Source organism: Pelodiscus sinensis, chromosome 13, assembly GCF_049634645.1.
Source record: "Pelodiscus sinensis isolate JC-2024 chromosome 13, ASM4963464v1, whole genome shotgun sequence".
Taxonomy (NCBI): Eukaryota; Metazoa; Chordata; order Testudines; family Trionychidae; genus Pelodiscus; species Pelodiscus sinensis.
The window spans coordinates 43,599,225-43,615,058 of NC_134723.1; the positions used below are offsets into that span (position 1 = coordinate 43,599,225).

A 15,834-nucleotide genomic window follows, 5' to 3' on the forward strand; every position below is an offset into this window, starting at 1 on the left:
CAAGAATGGCCTATACCCTGCAGATGAGGATGCCCACCTGGAAGAGGGGGTAGGGGAGATAGATTCCAGTCCCTGTTCAGCAAGATCTGTGAGCACTGGAAAAGGACTAGAAAGCAGGAGTTGGACACACACAGACCTCACCTGTAGGTGAAAGGTTATGAAGCCAGGGCCATGCACCCACGGTTGGCTGGTCCAAAGCAGACATTGCTGAGAAATTCCAAAGCATTCACCGATGTGAATATTTGTCTGGATTTTGCCATTTGCTGTCTGAACCAGAAAAATCAATTGTTCACTCCGCTTTAATGGCCAGCTGGAGCCCCTGCATTATTGAGGGGAGTGTAGGAGCTGTTCTGTTAGAACCCGGCTAGTGTGGCATTACTGAGCTGAGATGTAGAGCACCCCTGTGCTTCACTCCTCTGAACACACCCCTGATATGCCTCCTACACCCGGGTGTACATAGGCGCCTACTAGGACAGTTTTACACTTGAGAACGGTATTGGGGGAATCCTTGACTGTTTTGCTACAGGCAGATAGATCATGGCTCTTCACACCGCAAAGGTTCCCTTGCCTGAACCAGCTCCTGTTGCCAAGTAATCTGGCTGCCTAGAACTGACGCAGTGAGGACAATCTTCACATTCCCGTTCTCAGCATGTTGATCCAGTAAACAACGTTCCATCAGAAGGGGGAGGGAGAGGTAATTTTAAAATAAAATTAGCAACGTAATGCACCAACAGCTTGTCATATGACAGGCAGCACAGCATGTTTCACTGCCCATCACCAGCATCACACATTCGGAAAACTGCAAATCTCTCGTTGCCTGCTTCCAAAAGAAGTGGCATTTTATTTTGATGGTCTGAACAGTCACACTCAGAGCTTTAAAACGCATTGAATCAGAAGCTGACGCGGTGAGGTGTACTCGTCTCATTGTTCAGATTTAAAAACCACCATGCACTAGGAATTCTGTCACCTCTGGGATAAGGAGTGGGCAACTTAGGTTAAAAAAAGCAGCCGCCATGTTTCGCTGTAGAAGCAAATGTCAAGTAAAGAAAGCAAGAATCTTAAAGCATGTTCTGAACTTTAGAAAGTTCATTCTCAGACCCCTCTGAGAGGTATTACCACATTTTCCAGGTGAGAAAACTTTGTCTGACAGGAGTTATGTCAATTGACCAAGCACATGATCAAGTCACTGGTAGAGCAGGAAAAGAACCTTAACTAATAGTCATCTATAGAAGCCACATGACTATACAGGAAAATATGGCCAGATTCAATAGATTGCATGGCTAGTCATTTGACATATGGATGAATATATATTTGTTCAAAAACCTTCAACAAATATTCTGCCAGTTATAAGATTTAGCTTTAATGGATTAAAAATCCTTGAACCTCACAAGGAACCGGACGGGACTGTTAGAGGAAACTCATATATCTGAATATTTAAAAAATAATGTCAATGTTGGGTAAAGTCGGCTACATATTCTTTAACCAGATTGTGATTCACCAGTTCTTCCAAAATCCACAAGGCTTATGAAGTTTAAAATACAAAATTCAGGACAAAATGAGCTAGAAAAGCAAGCAATTAAATCAATCTATTGTACTTCTAGTTTTGTTCAGGGCTGAAATTATGATCTGGTTTAGCAATGTGTCTCACGTAATTAAACGGTTTTGAATTATCATACTTGTCCTATGTGATACTCTCTGGTCCTCTTGTCATGTCTGTCTTTTGTGTTCACTCTCCAGCACGGGCAAACAGAAAACAAGCGGGTAGCAGTGTGCAGTTTTTGCTACCATCTGAACTTGACAGAGCTGTTTTGATCTTTGTCAAGTTCCAAAGAATGGAAAAAGAAAAAAAAACCTACCCTTATTCACAGTGTAAGAAGAACACAACATCCTTTGGGGCTTATGTGGAGCCTGAAGTAACTCGTTTATCCATTGTTAATAAGAACTGTGCAAACCCGCTTTCATTTGAATCTTCTCCTAGCAGAGAAAGCTCAGAAGTGACTACTGAAGTCTGCAATTAGGTCATATAAGATACTATAAGTGGTCAGGCCAATAATTGCTCTTAAAAATCTTGTGCAGATACTGCTTCGTTAAGGAGCTAGGAAATAAATAACTGCTAGCCTCCCACGCCTGCAGAGAGAAGACAACTGAAGATTGGTTTCACAATGGAAAGCGAAATTGGTCTTTCTATTGTGTTAAAGGAGCAAATGTAGTTTCTTTGGTGTGCAGCAGCGTTTTCATACTTGCCTGACTATTTACTGGGCAGAGCCAAGTTAGGTGAATAAGTTAATCTGACATGTAAAATCAAGATGATATTGAATATTTACATTGACTTAGACTAAAAAGATCTATTAGGAACAAACACTGTTGGTACCCACAGGCAACATTTTTAAGACAGGCAAATAATCAAATGAAAACCAGCAGCTAACTCTATCCTATCCACGGTTCTCACCAGAACTCTTTAAGTCGTGCCCCCCTCAAGCTCCTTGATATAGAGAAAAATGTGCTGTGCTCAGAAGATCAACAAACCCTTCCACACCAAGGGTACATCTAGACTGCAAGCTTCTTTGGAAAGAGAGCATCCACACCTTAAAACCGGATTGAATAAGTGATCTGCTTTTTCGAAAGAGAGTGGCCAGAGTGCATGGACACTCTCCCGAAAGAAAGCCTTGATTGCTATTCACAGAATGGCTTTTTCCGATTGCTTTTTCCGATTGCCTCTTCTTTCGAAAAATATGTCCCTGTTCTGCATCCACACACGCCTTTTTTCGAAAGAGCTCTTTTGAAAAAAAGGTGTTCTTCCTCATAATTTGAGGTTTACCAATGTCGAAACCCCCTCGTGTTCTTTTGATTTAATTTCGAAAGAATGCAATTGCAGTGTGGACGCAGGTGAATTTTTTTTCGAAAAAAGGGCAGGTTTTTTTCAAAAAACCAATGTAGTTTAGACATAAGGGTGTACGTGTTGGCAGATGTAGGTTCTGAGGCTTTGGATTCCTCATGGAAAATTCGCTCCTTACTTTTTAAATCAAGGTGGGAACAGCGGAAGCAACTCCATTCTGTGCTTTTGGACTATATTGAGGGTGGTGTTATTTTGTAAACATTCATCTTTCAGCCTATTATGAAAGATTAGAAACAATAACCCAACTATCCCTGTGTCAGCAGGAAAATGCTGCATGGAAATTTCTAGATCCTAGGGGACAACTAATGGATTTTACTAGGGGGACGAAAAAAGCCAGGACTTTTATTTTCCTCTTGAGATATTCTGAAATCCTATTACTGCAACATCTCCCAGGGGCAGGAGCTCTATTTATATCAACACTTTTTACTAATAGAAAAAAACTTTTGTACGAGGGACCCGTCAAATAAATATTCTGCAGAGACTGGATATGTAAGAGGTGGGGATAATTGATGTTGGAGAAGAAGATCCGACAAGAGTATAGGAAACAACGAGCTGCATGTTTTGCATTCGTTTGTTTCACTGATATACTTGAGGGACATTTCATGAACTTGAATGGATTCATTAACTCTGATTTCCCCCTCCCCCAAGAAAAAGTAAAATCCATGAGCATAATTAATGGAACTGAATTGACATGCAGCTTGCTGGGATAATCCAAAGCCCATGTCAGTGGGCGTTTTGATGACAGAAATTACAGTGATCTTTGCATGATGCCCTTTGAACATGATATGTGTGCATGCATGTGTGTGTTTTAATCACTACAGCTCAAATTCTATCAAAAGATGCATGCACACTAATACAACTGAAGGTAATTGGAGAGTCCGTATCTGAGGGTATGATTCGGCCAAGGGTATTTTAGGCAGATTTTGCTGTTGCCTGCTCTCCTGCAATCCTTACAAAGTGTCAAAAGATGATTTTGGAGGTAAACTCAAGTCACACACAATTCACCTCGTTGTCCACAGCTAATCCAGTTCCAGGACTGAAGTTCCATTCAGTGGGACAAACTCACGTTTCAGTGCTTTGTGGAAAAGGGACTCACTGAGGCACAAACTTGAAATGATTTTTACGGAAGTGGGAACTATACAGTAGGTTTGCATTAAAAAGTTATGGCCCTATCACACTCATGCCACTGCAACACAATCTTACAACCTCAAACCATGACCCGACTTTCTTTTGGAATTGTGTAAATCATGATTCAGCAGTCTTTTTCCAGTGTACACCTAAAGCCAGAATAGAGATAGGCTAACAGAGACAGAAAGCAACTCACTTTAAGCATGAGAAGGCTAACGATCCGTTACAACAAATGCTTTTTTTTGGGGGGGTAACTTAAACCCACATACTCCAGAGCTCAACAGTATTTGCAATTCCATGCCTCAACATTAGCAAGGCTTCTAACCTGACAGGACTTCCACCTGAACCTCCAAATCCCATTATGAGTAACAGCAATGAGATCCCACAGCTAATGTCTCTCCAAAAGGTGACTCTCTTGTAAAAGTCAGAACAAGTGTGTGTGGCTGATTCCGAGTCAGACACACTCACGCTGGCAGGAGAAAGCATAAGACACTCACAGATATTGTCGTCAAAGAACCTGTTCGATAAACCTGCAGGACCACTTTACCATGCATCCTTTCCCCTTATCTTTTAAAGAATTACAATCCTGGTTTTTATTAACATATTTGTGTCCCATGCACGGTGAACATGGGCTGATCTGTGCAGGCCCCAATGAAGGCATCTGTTAATCTATCAATCACACACTTAAGAGAGCGGCAACCCTGCATATTTAATACTCAGGGTAGCCAATTAGTGTTGCCATTCCTTGAAGCTACACAAACTCATTTCCTTAAACTGCTGTTGCAGTAAATTCTACCGTTATAAATGAGAAGTAGCAAATTGATTTGCATGTAATAACAGTGGCAATAAACCTTTCCATTTCCCCCGTCTGTTAACCGAACTGATAGTTAGGCTCTTTTATTCCGAGAAGGGGACTTACCCAGCTGGACATCTATAATACTGGGCTGGTTCTCCACAGGGAACAGTGGCTTTGGAGGTTTGTCGGTGAGCAAAGCTAGGAAAGGAGAAAAAGGAATGGAAAACATTTAGACAAATTGCAATTAGAGGCAGATTCTGTCACACAGAAGCCACTGAGCATGTTCAGACTCGATGGAACGTAAACATTTATTACGCCACATTGCTGCCTTGGCAGGGATGCTGTCGATATAATATCAATTTCCTAGCAGAGTTAGTGGCCCGTTGATTCAGTGAAAGCAATTATGTTTTAAAAATAGGATACAACAAATGGAATCCTTTTTCTGGGCGCTTCTTCTTTTTGCTATATCGGAAACTGAATAGAGGGCATTTCCTTCAGGTGTTTTAAGTCCTGAGCCTGTACGCCTGATACAGAGTTACATTTTCAGTGAGATCACTAAACATGCGTAATCGATGCGTAAGGCCAATCCTATCCTTGGGAATGCTTAATTTGCAATGAAGAGGTGCCGGAATACAAGCAATTTTTTTTTACATTCATAACTGAAGCAGCAAGCCCATAGGTGCCAGGGCTTTGAACGGCTAAGCCTAAAGTGCCAGGCACACATTAATCACTGGACCTTGGTCAGAAGTATGAAAAAGAATTCATGCACCAGACTGATAGAACTCCACAGACCTACCCCCCCAGGGCGTAGATGCAGCTGTGTCCGTGAAGAGGAATGGGTCTGTGTAACATGGTGCGACTCACTGCAGCGGTGCCTCCTGCTGGACACTCAGGAATTAGCTCATATCAGCCCTGGAGCGCCCCCTTTTGGCCAGTGTCTCACCTGCTGTTACCTTTTATCGATTCTGCCACCTTGCGTCCCTCCCAGACTGTGGCATCCTCCCCTCTGAGTACTGCTCTGCCACGGTGCCCTCACACTCTGAGGTCCTGCCCCTCACAGAACCCCCAAGCTCCTATATGTGCCTTGCCTCAGTGACCCATTGCCAGCAGGGCCGACCCACAACATTTTAACACCTGAGGCGGGTGCCAGATGATGCCCCCTCGCTTGGGCCAAAACTTTGAAAGGTCTCAATTCTGCCTCCTTCCTGTTCTACTCCTCTCATGGCACTCCGCCATCTCTGTGCATCTAGAGCAGAGAGAATACATACGCATCAGATGTAACTGCCACCAGGTGGATTGGAACCTGGGACCTCTGAAGCGGGGTATAGGAGCCTCTACCCTCTGCGCTAAAAGGCAGCTGACTCCCAGCCCATGCTGTAGAGGTCTCTTGGTCTTAACTGTTGCTGTGGTCTAGGTGCCACTGCATGGTAACCACACTAGGGCTACGTCTAGACTGGCATAATTTTCCGCAAATACTTTTAACGGAAAAGTTTTTCCGTTAAAAGCATTTGCGGCAAAGAGCGTCTAGATTGGCATGGACGTTTTTCCGCAAAAGCACTTTTTGTGGAAAAGCGTCCATGCCAATCAAGACGCAGTTTTGCGCAAGAAAGCCCCGATCGCCATTTTCGCCATCGGGGCTTTTTTGCGCAAAACAGTTTTTAGCTGTCTACCCTGGCCCTCTTGCGCAAAAATATTTCCGGAAAAGGGCTTTTGCCTGAACAGGAACGTCAAAGTATTTGCGCAAGAAGCACTGATTTCGGACAGTAGAACGTCAGTGCTTTTGTGCAAAATCAAGCGGCCAGTGGAGACAGCTGGCAAGTTTTTCCGCAAAAGTGGCCGCTTTTTTGGAAAATCTTGCCAGTCTAGACGCAGTAGGTGTGTGGGTTACACAGACACAATTTTCTACATTCTGGGTCCTAGTGGCATCCCCCCTCCCCCGACTCTGGCACCTGAGGTGGCTGGCTCAGTTCGCCTCATGGTAAGGCCAGCCCTGGTTGCCAGTTGTCATCTATCCCCTTACCTCAGAGGCAAACTGCCATCTGACATGGTGGACACTCTTCATAGGCAGGGGGTGTGGACCTGCTGCCATCTACCACCCTGGCTGCCTCTCTAGTGCCTTCAAGACTTGCTTCACACCCTGCAAGCGTGCCTGGCCAGAGCTTCCCCAGTACTGCACTGGACCAGGAAGCCTCTAGCTTTCCTGGCAGCTAAATCCTTCCTGCTCCTCAGCTGGAGCAAGAGGGAATGACAGCTTCTGCCCCTCCAGGAGCCTTTATTTATACTGCCCTCAGCTGGGCCCTAATTGGCCAATACCTGCCTCAGCTGCTGGTTCAACAGCTCCAGCCCTCTCCCAGGGCTGGGTTTTAACCCTCGCAGGGCCGATGCCCTGTCCCAGGCTGCCAACATAGCTGCTGTTGCTTGTGAAGGTGGTGTCCCGACACTGACAGGAAAATATGGCTCAGGCTAAGTCTATGCTATGGAGTTATGCTGTCACTGGAGGACTCGGGGCCCTGATTCAAAGTTCATGGAAGGTAATGGAAAGCCCCCCAGGGATTTCAATGGGCTTTGGATCTGGACCTGAGCATCACTTTGTCAATGCCACAGTGATTTGTGTCCCCGTTTACGCAATAAGGCTGGGCTTTTCGGTTAATCCTAATGGTTACATGCGCACCCGCTTCCTTTGCTGCCTCTGTATCAGGCAGAAGCCAGTGCCCATGGGGCACTGTCACTCCCCCGGCTGCCTCCCACAGAAGCAGCAGCATAGCGGGAGCCTGTGTTCAGCGGGAGCCAGCTCGCAAGCCAGCTCCCTGCACATACCGGCTCCCGCGGAACCATTTACCCTCCCGTGCTCACCTGCCCCCCTGCGTGTAAATGTGTAAGTGCTAAAAAAAGTCAGCGTTTGCCCAAATAAACATTTGTAACAGGCCTAGTGTTTATACAAAAAGACATTGGCTGTTGCAATTGGTGGCTGTTCTATAGGGAGTGACAGTGTATATATGGAAGTAAGCAAGTGGAAACCACACGATGCAGCGCCTGTATTTCATTGTTGTTACATGCCTCCTGTATTGTGCATTTTAGAAGAACACCTCCACTCCTCCCCTCCTTTTCATATTTCTTGGGTTTTACATTTTGATGAGGATTTATTTCCTCCCCCCCTTTTAAAGCTGTGCTTCAGTGCCCAGAGCTGAAAAGTGGAAGCAACAAAACAGAGATGAGTTGGAGATGTCACAGGCGGAGGACTGGGAGTCACAAGATGTGGGTGCTGACTCTACGGCCCAGGTTAAGTGAGGCAATCTTAGTACTGCAGAGTCGGCACCTGTAAAATGACATGTTCCCACCTGTGAAGTAACCAGCTCCGCACAATGAAAAGCTTTGCGCTAGTGTTAGGTATTCCTATTATATACGGGTAACCCCCAATTTACGACTGCCTGACTTACGCCTCCCCCCCATTTACAACCATTTTTTCATGCGCGATAGCTCCTAAAACCCGCAATTTACGCCCGCAGCTCGCATTTACAACGGTGTACGACGCAGACTCCACACGTCATCCCAGAACAGGAAACACACAAGGTCAGTCAGACTCGCCCGTCTGCAGCTGCTGCTTGAACTACACGCCTCTCTGCCTCTCGGTCTTCACTTTTTAGTTACTTTTGTGCATTATGTGAACTACTTTGTTTAGTTTTCCTCCATTTCTGTCGTCAATTTTGGTATTTTTTAGGTATGAAATGGGTATCCAGGATCACCATTTATACCATTGCGCCTATGGGAAAGAAGGGTTTGACTTACAATGGCTTGAATTACGACGGTTCTCCAGGAACCAATTAGGTCGTAAGTGCGGGGGTCACCTGTAATAAACATCATAACTAAGGTTTCCTTCCCGTTACATCGCCTGTTTATTTCTGCCTTGGACGGGTACGCCTTGGCCTGATCATTCAGCGTCCCTGCCTGTTCTGACTATGAACACTGGATTTACCTGCCCTCTGAATGACTTATTCTTCCGAGGCAGATGAAGTCATGGCAGGACAAGCAAGTCAGAGGTGCCACCTGCAACCAGCGCTGGTGTGGATCCCTAGAACTGTCATTAGAAACAGGCACTTTTCCCTCCAGCATTTTTAAACCTGCTCCTACCACAGCCTGGCTTTGTGGGGGTGTCTGTGGAAAACCCAGCTACACAATGGCTGGGGTCCGGGCCCCGAGTGCCATCTGTAGGGTCCCCAGCACCTTTCAGCCCCACTGATTTGAACAACTGAGGCAATGAAATAGCTCAATGTTTCCAAAGCCATATTTTTTACCACAGAATTTCACTGAAATCGACCTGACTTTGCTGCAGGTTGCACCCCACAAAGCAGGCACTCTCTGGTCTGAGTAGGATCATGGCTGTTCCTGGACCAGGGAGCCCGGGGACCCTACTGGCAGGTAGGCTGGCAGTGGGGGGTCAGAGCCGGCAGCTCGGGGCAGCATGGGTCTGGAAAGCCTGACAGCCTGCATCAGTACGGGGCCAGGCCCGGAGCCCGCGGCAACCCAGCCAGGGCTCCCCAGTCTGGGGCCACCAGCAGCAGGGTCAGCAGTGGGGCTGGCAGCCTAGCCAGGTGGGAGTCAGAGGCAGCAAAACCAGTAGCCTGGCTAGGGCCAGGGGCTGGCGGCACTGAGGCTGGCAGCCCCGCTGGGGCCGGTGGTAGCAGTGGCCAGAGGCCAGGGGAGCTGACTGGAGCGGTAGAGGAGCCAGGAGCACTGAGGGGTGGCGGATTGGGGAGCTGGTGGCAGGCAACCTCCCCCGGTCCGGCAAATTCCCTCATTTGGGACCTGTCACAGTCCAAGGAACCTGTAGTGGATTCGGCTGACCCACATCTGCATTGTTTGGCACAAAAAGATTGTGCAAAAAAGAGCTTCCACCCTCCTCCCCCGCAAGGTAGCCAGCCACCGTGTAAGCTAAATGGCTTCCTAACCCTCAGGAAAAGCAGCCTCCAAATCGCTTAGCTCTATTGATAAATAAAGGTGCCGGAGAAGGAGACAATGATAGGTAGTTGTGTTGTAAGAGAGATGGCAGACAATACTTTCCCACTGCAGGCACTGTGTTTTTCATTCAGTCATTGTTAGGATTTCCTCTTGTCTTATACTTCAATTCCTCTCTTGAAATTGTCAATAAATAATAAGTTCGAAACAGTTAGGAACCACTGACCCAGAAGTACATAAAATGAAATGTAATCTGCTATCAATCATAAAAAAAAAATCCTTTTGCGAAAGTCTCTGCTGGTGTCTCTTAGTTTACTGGAAAGATTAGATGTGCTACTCCGTGTTCCCAGCATTTGCTGAGAGAGGACCTCATCACTAGAGACACAAGCTGATAAAATTGTCTGGTTTAGTTTCTTTAGTGGCTCTTATTCTTGTTAGGTAGGCTATGGGAAAGAGGCTGAGGGAAGCAGTTGCTAAAGGAATAGGAAGAACACAACAGAACTCCGGCGGCAGAAGGTTCAGCTGTAGTCATTAGCCTCTGAAAACAATGAGTATTTTAGGAGAACCCCAGCAAAAATATTGTTATTTGGGGGACTGGTTCCCCACCCATTCTCACAGCCACCTGCTGGCCTCCGCCTGAAAGTCTGTATTCAGTGTCACAATATCAGGAGAGATGCAATAACACTCTCGCTATGGAGCTTGGTTGCCATCTCTATTAGGCCCCCCCGCCTCACTGATGTGGCCCCTGATTGAGGAGGAGAAAGACACTCCTCACGTTTTCCTCACGCACCGGAAGCTAGGGGGGCCCAGGCTTGTTGATTGTGTGCTCCAGCCCTGTGGTGGGGGGGGGGGGCTTGAACCGTGGGGGCTGGATCCAGGTAAGGTGGGGACCGGGCCTGGGGTTCCCCTCCCCTGCTATAAGCGCCTATTCCAAAGCCCAGAGAAGCCGACAAAGCTCATGGCTTAGGGTACAGACCTTGAGGGGTTCATCCTGCCCGTTTCCGAGCACTCTGAGAATGGAGGCCTAGGTGCGGTGTGGTGGCTCATTGCTCAATCTATATTTCACCCCCGGGGGTGGGGGGGGAGGAGGGAAGCCGGGCTGAGTTGCCATTTATTAGCATGCTAGAAGACATACCCGGCGTTGCCTAAGGCCTTCTGGGCAGGGGGCTGGGGGTAGGGGGATGCAGGAGTCAGGGAGGGGCCTTGGAAAAGCCGGGGACTCAGGGCAGAGGGCAGGAGTCAGGGTGGGGTGTTGAGGAGGGGCTCAGGGCAGGGGGTGGGGGTGTGGGCGTGAGGGAAGGGGGTTGGGTGGAGGAGAAGCTCAAAGGAGAGGCTCCGGGTATAGGGTGGAGATGGCTGCCATCTGCACAGAGGCAGCCCAGGGGGGTGGGGGCTGCACACCATGCCTGCTGGCTCCTCCCCAGGGCTGACTCTGGGCAGGGGGAGCTGTGCACTCTGTCCGCCAGCTTGTTCCCTGGGTGGGGTGGCTGCCACCCTGCCTGCTGGCTTCTCCCTGGGAGCTGGGCCAGGGCCAGGGAGGGAGGAGCCATGCAGGCTGGCCCCACTGGCACCCCCGAGTCCCGGGCCGGAGCAGGGGGCTGGCAGGCCAGCACTCCCTAGTGCCAGTCGGGCAGGTGGAGAGGGCCAGTCCCGGGGGTGTGGCATGGCCTGGAGGACAGAGAAGGTGGGGACATGAAGGCCAGCCCTGGCAGTGCTCCAGGGTGGAGAAGGGAGGGCAGTGCAGGCCGGCCTCAGTGGCACGCTCTGGGCCTGGCCTGTGAGTGGAGGGGAGGGCCATGCATGCCCCCAGGAGGTGTGTGCACTGGGTGGCCTGGGGAAAGAGTTGTGTGTGGGGGGGGGGCTGCGCTGCCCAGCCCTGGCAGTGCTCCCAAGGGGGGAGGGGCTGCAGGGCTTTCTCTCCACCCCCCACCCAGTGCAGCGCTATGGCCGAGGGTGAGGCATTTGGGGCAGGGGGGCCACTTTCCTGAGCTGATGGCCAGCAAGATGGTGATCCTCAGCCCTAGCTGGCCACTGTATTCCTTGTGCGGCCACCCCCCTCTGGTCTCTCTGCAGCATAGCTTTCCCTCTGACCAGCCCCCTCCCATTCCATGCTGGGAAAACAATCCCATTCCAGGCACATCCCATTGTCCTGGTACAATCAAACCCTGACCTGGCTTTAAGTTAGGATAAGAGGAAGCCGCCTACCCATTTGGTGAGCCTAGGTCTTAGTGCTTAGGAGGATGTTCCTGAACAAACGCACTTGCAGACAGACAGACAGACAGAGGCACACATCTCTAAAATATAGATCGACAGACTAGGAGATTGACACAGCGTTGCTCAGGTCCTTAACTCAATTCATTTTTGTTTTTTGGAAAATGAAATGACAAAATCCAGGCTGCATTTGAATCATTGCTCTGGGGTGGGGCTGGGGAGGAGGGGTTCAGGATGCAGTCTGCCTCTGGGAGAGAGGACACCCCCAGCCCTTTGTCACTGCAGCAGCTTGGGGTCAGGTGAGACGTGCCTCTCCGTGGCCTCTGCAGGTCCAGTGGGCACAGCTGGAGGGGTGCATGTCCCTCAGCTGGGACAAATCCAGGTGCGTATTGCCCCCTGCGATCCCCAACAGAGGGAGGAATGCAGCAAACTGTGCACTTTCCCCTCGCTTCCTGACAAAGGGGAGCAGAGAGCAACGTTCCTGTACAAATGCATGTGGGGGAAAGGTACATCTCCCATCCCGTACGGGCGCCTGGGAGGTGGGAGGTTCGGGACTGGGAAAGTTCCACACGGTTGGGGGTGCTTCCAACCCCTTTCACCTGCCTGGTGATTCTGTCTCTCTTCTGTACGGTTTTATGAGAAACAATCCCATTCCTGGCATGTCTCATTGTCATGGCACAACCAAACCCTGACCTTGCTTTGTTATGATTGTAGGAAGCTGCATATCACAATTGGTGGTGCTAACTCTTATTGTTTAGGAAGAGTTCTTGAACAAACAAACAGCCATCCAGACACTCTCAAATATATAGTAGATTTTGATTGATTTATGTCCAAGGGGTAATTTACGTGACCTCAGAATTGCTGGTATCAATCTACTGAAATCAATGGACTTGTGCTATGGTTGAATATGCCCACTTATGTTTTGAGAACAGTCTTACTAGTTGCCACCACTTTGTCTATTATCCTCACGTAATTTCTTTGTAGATTTTCTGGCTTGCTTTGCTACCTTTAGACTTCCCTTGCATTATTGCTTTTTCATCTCTGGTACCAAATGGCGTTTTAATTTCCTGTGCACCAGAGGCTTTGGCGGACATTTGCTGTTCTAGTTCCATTCATGCTGTTCCAATGCATTTTGGCTTTGTTTTATTTTATGTTCATTCACCTTTCTCTCTCACTCCCCCCCATATTGAAAGAAGTTGAGCTTATTTTTCTTGCTACGTTAAAGATATAGGCTCTCTAAATGTTGCTTTAATGTGGGTGACACATTTAAACAGTTGTGTTTTTCCATGTTGGTCTTAGAGGATAATCATTATAATGAATCAGAAATGTGTCAAATAGCTTTTTGTAAGCATTGAAGTGGCCAAAAGGCGTTTCTAGACCAAAATATTGTGGAACGCTGGCTTTTACATGTGACAGCTGTACACAGAATTAGAGACCTACTCTCACTTTAAGGACTGGCATCCATTTATATAGCTGACCTTTGAAAATTGATTTTAGTGTTTTTCAACCGAAAATCGCCCCGGCTGCAAGGAATTCTCATATAAAGCTGATGTTCTGTGCTCCTGACTGTAAATCCATAAACAACGCTTCCTCGTTTCAGATATATCTCACTTTATGAGCAATTTCTTTAATTCCCTTAACAATTCTATGCAGGAAAGTTGCTTTGATTTCTATATTTTCTTAAAAGGAGAAACAAAAAAGTGAGGGCACATAAGACACCAACATGTCGTTCGTGAACCACAGAGTGTTTTGCACGTTCACCTCATTTTTTCTACAGCTTCCTCCAATCCACTTCATGTGAACCAACTGTATGCCTCACAAACATGCTTCCTGTTATTAAACATTCTGCAATTCAACGTACTCGTATTTCTCTGTCAAAAAATATGAAGATAACCTTCAATAATTGCCACTGGAGGGGCTAGAATAGAACTGAATCTATCTTTTTAGCCCCAATGAATGTCACAGGCCTCTGGGTTGCCCCGGGCAACATCAGTTATGGTAAAGCCATTGCAATGAATACAGTATAATTCCCCACATGCATATATTCATAGGGCCATATGGTTCTCTGTTAGTGAGATGCTATCTCTGGTAAGACAGCACACAAATTAAGGGGTTCATTTGCCTTTACTTAACATTCTGAAATTTCATCCTGAGAATAAGGCAGAATTATTTTCCCTGAAATTGTTTATGCAAATGTAGGTTTTGCAATGTATAATGAGCAATGAGGGTGAGGACGGAATGAAGTGTCCTTTCTTGATGGCACAGCCAACTCACCATTGATGCTACCCAGGACATGGTTTAAAATCACAGGTGCCAGATGTCTGGAAGCAATTTCTTTACCTAGAGGCACCTGGTAAGGCATCTGTCTCCCCTCAGGGTTTGGTGGACATGCCTCAATGCTGTTGAAGAGGTTTTCTTGGAGTGCTGTTTCCTCCCATATTTATTTTCATCCTCTTTGATAGCAACACCCTGACTTTTAAATAATAAACTCAGCTGTGACTTCCCTGCTACGTGACAGTGTCTCCTGTCTAAATCTGCACATAGGTACATCATTATGTATCGCTTGCAGAAACCCGGGATGATATGATCTCTCTTGGGGGAGGGCATTATTTGTGTTTCCTGTTTCCTTCTCTTTCTAAAGTCAGCTTTTCAGGGTTTTTTCCCCTTGTGGCCACAAAACATGGTGACAGAGCACAGTCAAGCATTGAAAGCAGGAGATTTGGGTTTTGTTCCTGGTGCTGCCAATGAGTGAACTTTGACAAGTCACAATCTCTGCACTGATCAAATGGGAATGAAAATATTTAGCCAGCTGAATTTTGGTTTGGGAAGAAGGTAGCGTCTAATGTTTAAGGCACAGGACTGGGATACAGGAGGTCTGATTTTCATTCCAAGCTGTGCCATGGACTTCAGTATCGGCTAGGGGGTGGGCAATAATTTTTGCAGGGGGGCCACTTAAAGAATTTTCGTATATGGTTGTGGGCTGGCTCCACCCTCAGAAGGGGCGGAGCCTGGGGCAGAAGGGGTGGGGCTTGGGACTAGCCTCTCCCCAGAGTTGTCTGGGGCTGGAGGATTTGAATTAGAAACACAGCAAAGGGTGCGCAAAATACCTCTTGTTGACTACAACAGATCCAAGATTTCACCATTGATCTCCTTGTGCCTTCACACCCATCGTATAAAGGAAATAACTGTCGGTCTTCTCTGTTTTGTTTGTAAGCTTTTGGGGGCCACTACTTTTGTGGAACAAGGGTTACAGGGATGCCAGAATAGCATGCCCGTTATTTCAAAATATATTTTGAAATAACGGACACGTTTAAAGACACGGAATAGCTATTTCGGGATACTTCCGGTATCCTAAAATAGCACTGCTGTGTAGACATCGCCTAGGTATATTTCCTATGCCTGTAGGCAACTGGGCCTTCTCCTCTCTTCTGTAATACAAATAAAGACAGGTTAATTTCATTATTGTTTGCAAAGCAGGACGCTCGGATGAGAAGTGCTAAAATAACGAGGATTTGGACATTTTGGATTAGCATTTCACTGGATGCAGGTGAACAGCTGGACAGAGGGCAGAGAGAATGGGGCCCATTTAATACTCCATTTGATTTATAGGCAGTCACAAGCCTTTTCAACATACTACTTCTTTCCCCCCAGTAAAAACAAGATCCCTGGTGGCTCATGCTTTCATCCACATCGAGTGGGATTTATTTTCTCAGTACCTCGCTATTCAGTGAAGGGAAACGTGACTTCTCCTCAAAGTCCATCTGAGCAACCCAGAACTGTCTGCCACAGGATGATTCACTTTGAAGCGAACAAAACCCGTTCTCCAGTGCGCTTCCAACACGAGAGGGAG

General features: G+C 47.3%; 1 protein-coding gene across 1 annotated transcript in view; it reads right to left on the minus strand.

The window, feature by feature from the left end:
- The window catches only part of IL1RAPL2 (interleukin 1 receptor accessory protein like 2), a 672,443-nt gene that overhangs the window by 176,701 nt on the left and 479,908 nt on the right, over positions 1-15,834 (minus strand). The window contains exon 6 of the mRNA XM_006127932.4: positions 4,944-5,018. Coding sequence (XP_006127994.2) covers positions 4,944-5,018 — 75 coding nt within the window. The remainder of the gene's footprint in view (positions 1-4,943; positions 5,019-15,834) is intronic.